General features: G+C 36.3%; 1 protein-coding gene across 1 annotated transcript; it reads right to left on the bottom strand.

Moving 5' to 3' along the window:
- Positions 1-223: 223 nt before the first annotated feature.
- LOC137721875 (methyl jasmonate esterase 1-like) lies at positions 224-3,304 on the bottom strand. Its single transcript, XM_068460907.1, has 3 exons — positions 2,849-3,304; positions 589-720; positions 224-508 (listed from the first exon to the last, which is right to left on the bottom strand). The coding sequence occupies exons 1-3, from the start codon at positions 3,302-3,304 to the stop codon at positions 224-226; spliced, it is 873 nt and encodes a 290-aa protein (XP_068317008.1).
- Between the last annotated feature and the right edge of the window lie 3,975 nt (positions 3,305-7,279).

The following is a 7,279-nucleotide window of genomic DNA, read 5'->3' on the forward strand; positions in this document are numbered from 1 at the left end:
AGACAAGTATTGAAGCGAGTTTTAGTCTTACATCATCTATTTTATTCATCATTTTAATTATTATTTTTAAATACTTATTTAAATTATGAAAAATAAATAATAGTTTAAACTTGACATATCAAGTGGAGAATAGAATTTAAAAAAAGATCAAAATGTCACATAAGTCTTCAAATTTAAATTTCATGTTTAAATTTGACATATCATTTGGAGATAATTTAAGCTATTAGGTATAGTTTTTAATAATTCTTTGGATATGCAGCCAAAGCTCCAATGGCTTGGATATCATGACCATGTGATCAGATCCTGTGATTTCCACCACTTTGTTTGGTCGATTTTTCTTGATCATCCACCGTTGAAAGTCCTTCTTTCCGACTAAATCTCCTTCCGATAGTACGTAAACCCGATTGACCGACCCGTAATTCTCGTTGGTTAGCTTGAGTTTCTTGGACAAGTCCTCTTCACTGAACAAACGTAGTGGTCTAATTAGCATGCTGCCTAAAGCTACATCCTGCAGCAAATTATTGTACATTACATGAACGGTCAGATCTTGTAGGTTGACAATGAGTAAACGGTTGAGATTTTACTTACCTCGATTGGGCTAAGTTGGTAGACTCTTGATTTCAAGTACAACGGGCCAAATATGAGAGTGGTAGGAGGATTGCTTGGGCCTTGGTCGTATGTGTATCGACTGTCTAATAGAGAATCTTGTCTCCGGAACGACTTTATAATTCCAACATATAATAAAAAAGAAAAGGACAATGAGTCTCTCTTTTAGGTTTAAAATATAAAATATCTTATTGTTCTTATTTCAAATTTTTATCACTTAGTACTTGGTACATTTTTTTTTTACTTGTAAATGAGAGATTTAGGTTATCATATTTCTTAAAAATGGGGACAATTGGTGGCAAATCATTTTTATCCACTCCTTCCTGGGGCCTGTAAGACTCACAGAGACATTTCAGCCTGCTCCTGGCCACAAGTCTAGCTTCCACACCAACAGTAGGTTTCGAACCCAAGACCTCCAGCTTTTAATTTGAAGGAAGCCTCGCAATTCGCTTGCTACCATTAGGCCACCATGTTGTGGTTGAGGTCTAGGTTTGATTCTTACCAAAAGTGAATTCAAACAAAATTATTATAGATACCCTATTATGAAGTTTAGCTAGTCTCTCATCTCCTAGTATACATAATATCAAAAGTAGTTATACAAAAATATGAAGATGTACTTTTGTAGATTTATGTTTAATTATAGGGTAAATTACATTTTACCCCATCAGGTTTGGAATCAATTTCAATTTTTTACAATATCTTTAAAATATTTTAATTTCATACATTTACTATCATTTTATTTCAATTTCATACATCTGTTAAAAAATCTGTTAAGTAAACCGTTAAGTGATGACGTGGTAATGATGTGGCTGCCAAAATAGTGCCACGTGACAAAAAAAATAATTTTTATGCATTTAAAATATTATAATAATTTATTCTATTAAAAAAAAAAAAAAAAAAAACCAATCTTCTTCCCTGAGCACACCCCACCCCACCCCACGCCACCTGCACCCACAAGGTGCAATTCAAACGTTATGTCCATTTCTCCTATGTGCAAAACCCAATTTTTATTCAAAGAAGCATCTTTCACATAACCATTCAATTAGAGAGAAACCCTTTTCCTGGAAAATTTATTGCTAGTGGAATACCCAATCTTTTCATTCCCGACGGTTTTCCCAGCAGCCAAACAGAGCACAAGGTATAATTTAAAGATGAAATGTGCAAGGAAGAAACAGCAAAACGGAGAGAGAATTGGATTAGGGTCGAAATTAGGTTTACCTATTTGAGGTCCTTCTTCTTCAGCCAATCCGAGAATCAATCTGATGGCACCCAAAACCCACCCTCGGGCACCGGATTACGGACTTTCGGATATCCGGAAAGGGGATTTGGACCTTGGTGAGGAGGAAATCGAAGATTGGATAGAGGGCAGAGTGCGGTACACGGTGAAGAGCTGTGGGTACATGTCGAGGATCCGACCCTGGGCGAAGCACTGGATGCCCATGGAGGAGAGGCATCCCTCGACGGACTTGAGGGAGGAGAGGGGGCAGGAGCGGAAATCTGGGTTTGGTGGAGGGCTTTTTGGGAATCGACAAGGTGGGGGGTTGCAGGTGGGATAGGGTGTGCTCGGGGAGAAATTTTTCCAAGTGCCGGGAACACCATGACACATGGTGTTCCCTCACTCATTAGGATTTGACATCTTGGATATCCTTCAATTTTATATTTCAATAAATATAAAAAACTAAATCCTAATGAGTGAGGGAACACCATGTGTCATGGTGTTCCCGGCACTCCTAAAAATTTCTCGTGCTCGGGGAAGAAGGTGAGTTTTTCTTTTTTAATAGGATATATTATTATAATATTTTAAATGCATAAAAAAAAAATTTTGCCACATAGAATAAATTTGACAGCTATGTCATCATTTAACGGATTTTTTTAATGGATGTATGAAATTGAAATAAAATGATAAGTAAATGTATGAAATTAAAATGTTTTTAAAATGTTGTAAGTAATTGAAATCGACCCTAAACCTAATGGGGTAAAATGTAATTTATCCTTAATTATGTCAATCAATCTGGAGATATTTTCTTTTATTATTATGTTTTAAGATAACAATATATTATAATAAGGAGTATGAGATTTGGGCTAATTCACACAATATGTCTGCCATAATAATTTAATTTGAACTCGTTATTTATGATTGAAACTTTAAATCTCCTCACTTATAAGTGGAGATAAATAATATTATAGAAGACAATAGTGTTATATGATGGGGCTTTTGTTATAAAAATGTGCAGCTAGGTACCTCTTTATTAAGGCTGGAAATGTTGAGGGCCGGGCCTGGCATCAGGGCAGTGACAAAAACAGCTACAGATATCTTACCTGGAAATCTTTCCATGGCTTGAGAAATGGCCAACCCACCAAGACTATGACCAACAAGAATCACCTTTCCATCAATAGCTTCCATGAAATCCCTCAAGGGCTTCAAGTAGTCGGAAATCGATTGCAAATTCTTTGCCTGCTGTGGGTCGACCCCAGAAGCAGCTAGGTCTAGGGCAGTGACGTTGTGACCGGATGATCTAACTAGGGTTACAAGCTTGTACCAAGACCAAGCACCGAAGCATGACCCATGAACTAACACAAAGTGCTGCTGCTTGCTAGGATTTGTAGGTGCCGACTTGATCTCATTTGCTACACAGAGAAGAAGAACGATGAGAAAAGTAAAGATTGATGTAATCAAATTTTGCTTTCGTTGATCCATATGTGTTTGTGTTTCTGGTTTGGTCACCACCAAATTGATTGACAAACAGATTCATTGTTTTGTGTATTTATATTATTGAGTTCAAAAAGTAAAGAGAGTTTGGGTTGGACCAAAAACTTCTATTGAATTTGACTAATATATTTAAAATTGCATCTCCAGAGACTTAGAGGTTACTACTTGAATAAACAAGCATTTGGTCTTGTAAATTTGTAATTGTTAATGTTGCTGATGTCAAATGCTTGAAAATGTGGAAGTTGGTGAGAGCAAATTTTCAATGTCATATCTCGTAGGATGGTCAAATAATTGATCCGCGCTTATGTGTAGTATTTTTGGGATGAGGATCTTCTCCAGATTCTCTTTGTGAGGATCTTCACATCCTATCCGTTTATCTTACATTATGCGGTTACATATTATTAGGTACTGTTTGTGTTTAATTTTAAATAAAAAATTCAAAATGATATCGGACCACACGATGTACGATTAACATATATGATGAGATCCTCACAAAGAGGATCCAAATGGGATCCAAATCCATATTTTTGTATCCTTTCATGCTTGGACCACAAGGTAGTCCAAATAAAATATTGCTTCTATTATTCAATTAAAATCCTGAAGTGATGAATCATGGATGCTTTCAACATTGAAATTACAGAGCAATCGGGCCGCAGTTGTATGGCCTATACTTATAAGGGCTTGATAGGGTTTGAATGAGGTAGTACGGAATGTAAAACCTTTCAGTCACTGCCATCAACTGTGTTCCAATTATAAAATTTATACAATGAAGATAAGTTATTCGCAAAAAAATGGGAATACATTCATTTCCCTATATAATGAAGTCTCATTCTTTATAGATGATATCTGTGAATGGATTTCAAAAGGATTTTATTTGTGAAAAAACTTTGAAAGCCAGCCGTTCACGTTTTGTTTTAATACAAGCACTATTTTACACTATAAGGAGAACGCACTTCTCTACCGAATTTGGTTAAGCCTAGGTCAGCAAAATAAATCAGCACAAAACCACCCCTTTGATACATTTGATACTTTCATAGGGAGAGAATTTTCACACAACCTTTTAGCCTATTGATGCGAGATTTATACGCACACAAATTAAACCCTATTTGTGACAATTGTAGTAATGATGTAAGTAGGGATCGTTCTAACCGAGGATTAACTAGGGGTGCTAATCTATTTTGAATTGACACAAAAACTAAATGTAAAGACTCTTAACAAGACTACTATGACTCAGAATAGCTTTGAAATACTCAAACTGCCTAAAACAATCAAATTGACTCAGACAGAAACTAGAACTTGATTTAGACGAATTTGAAATTGTTTATGACTCCAAATGCTTAAAGACACAAAAATAAAACAAATACGAATGATTAAGACTCAATGAAATATGGGGGAAATGTGTTTGGACGATATTAAATTAAATGGACAGAATATAATTAAAGGCAAAATGTAAATATGAATGTGATGAAAATATGGATGATGGAATAGCCAAGGGGTTCTTCTCCACACATGTTACACTTGCATACAAGATTGATGTTCAGTTGGTCTTTCGATAAGTTATGAAACTCAACACCCCGGGTTAATTAGGTCCGCTTAAATTAACCGTCAAGTTCTCCTTAAGTTAATGAATTGGATGGGTTAGCGCAACGTAATTCACCACATTCTCCAAAAGTCCTTTACGTGAAAAGCACAATAAAGATACAATCAAAGATCATTAAGCATTATGAAAACTATAAGTGTTGACGAGGCATTCGTTACTATGATGAGCATGAAACTCGTGCCAAGAATTCATTTAACGCGATTGTTTATAAGCAACCTCCACTACTTGTGAATATAAGTTCATAACGATTAGGTGAAACTTACTTATATTCTAGCGTCATATTCATGCATGAAAATTAAGCGCGCATTCTCAATAAACATACATAAATAAGTTATCAATCAAACGGTTAAACAAATTGAATCCACAACTTATGAAATTCCAACGAAAGTTAATCAATTCATATTGCAAACATAAACATAGTTTCGAATCACCCCCTAGCTAAAGGGGGCTTTAGTTCCTCATAACTTTGAAATCAAAGAAACACCTAAACATTCCAACAACTCAAACTTGAATTGTATGAACGTTTAGGCACTCTTCTCTTCCATTCCTCATACGTACAAAACAAAGAGAATTAAATTATAACTTTGAAATCAAAGAAACATCCAAACATTCCAATAACTCAAACTTGAATTGTATGAACGTTTAGGCACTCTTCTCTTCCTCTTCGTTGTGGCACAAGGTCTAAGGAGATGTTTAGGGCTTTAGGTGTATGTGGAATGGAGTGGGGAGTGGTTGGAGATGGAAGCAATGGAGGAGAAAAACTGCAGAAAATGGAAGAGGATGCACGGCATAGAATGGGCAGTTTTGTGTTGGTGTGTTGTGTATGAATTTCTGTGATGAATGGAATGAATCCATTGTGGCTGCAATGCATGCTTATTTATAGGTAAATGAGAGGGAACATGACAGCTAGGAATAGGTGGAAATGTGGCTGCAAGTTCGGTGAATGATTATGAGTGAATGCATGTGCATGTGGCTAGGTTGGAAAGCTGAAATGATGAAGTGGGATGCTGGAAATGCAAAGGGGAAAGCTCGAAAGGCAAAGGTTATGCACGGCAAAGGGTGTTTTGGTGCTTGAAATGCATGTGTTTGCATGTGAATTAAAACTAGAGTGAATGATGATGAATGTATGTGGATTAGTGATTAAAGAATAAATGGATGTGTTGGAATTGAATGGAATGCACGGCGTAGTGTAGTTTTTGGTGCATGTGGCTGCAATGTTGTGCAATGATGGAGGAATAAGTGCATGTGGTTGAATTGGTGGTGAATGTGCATGGCAAAGAATGGATTTGGCTACAATGGTGTGTAATTGGGCTAGGGTTTAAGTGCATGAAATGGACCCAAATTGCTCCCCCTTGCATGGCAAGGAATGGTGTTTGTGTTAAGCCCACGGCAAGGTGAATGTAATTGGGTTAGGGCCATTGTTTTGTGTCCTCAAGTGCATACAAGGCCTTCAATTTCATCCAACACTTGGGCTCCAAGCATAAGCTATCCATCCTTAGCCCAATAGTGCTCCAAAAGGCCCCAAAACACTCCACAATGCATCCTTTCGTCAAACACGTCTTATGATCCTGAAAACACACAAAAGAAGTATAAAGGACTAAAATAACTAAATAAACATAATGTAAATGTACGAGAACAAGCCATTTAAGTCGCATGAATATGCTCCTATCACCTATGCACCCTTGTGCAGATTTGATCTCCATTGATTCTCTCACACCTAAAACTAGATTTTAATCCTTGGAAAACATTACTTTTAGACTAAAACCTTATCTAAGATAAGTCTTTTGACTATGTCCAAGTCAATATTTATAATAAATGTCAGATTTAATTTCTCTTATTATTGTAGACCTAATTTACTGAACAATATAAAGGACAGAGAAAGGGGGTGTGGCGGCAATAGAGAGAAAGAGAGATGTGTAATTGTGAGGGGTGTGTTATCTCACCCCATTGTGTCTTTATTTATAGTAGTATGAAAGGTAAATTCCTTACCCTAATAGGATAACAACTCTAATAGGATAATATCTAACCCTAGAGAATCTTCTAAAGATATCCCAAATACTTTAGGATTCACAAGATCACATTTCTAGTCTAATAGGACTGCAACACTTCCCCTTGAGTGTGTAAATATTCAAACAAATGGTGCATCAAGTCTTTAGCGATGAAGTAAGTTCAGTTGATGAAGTTGTTAACACAATGAGTGAATGTGAGTCTTAGAACAACAGAAGAATGCATAAAAGGTAAAATTCACAAAACCTTGCTATGGTAAAACCCAAGGTGGGATAAAAACCCATAGACTAAGGCGAAAAGTGAGAAGTTGCATTAAGTCAAAACTATATGTCTTCTGAACGCAAGTAGAAGAGATC

Source organism: Pyrus communis, chromosome 2, assembly GCF_963583255.1.
Source record: "Pyrus communis chromosome 2, drPyrComm1.1, whole genome shotgun sequence".
In the NCBI taxonomy this organism is placed as follows: Eukaryota; Viridiplantae; Streptophyta; class Magnoliopsida; order Rosales; family Rosaceae; genus Pyrus; species Pyrus communis.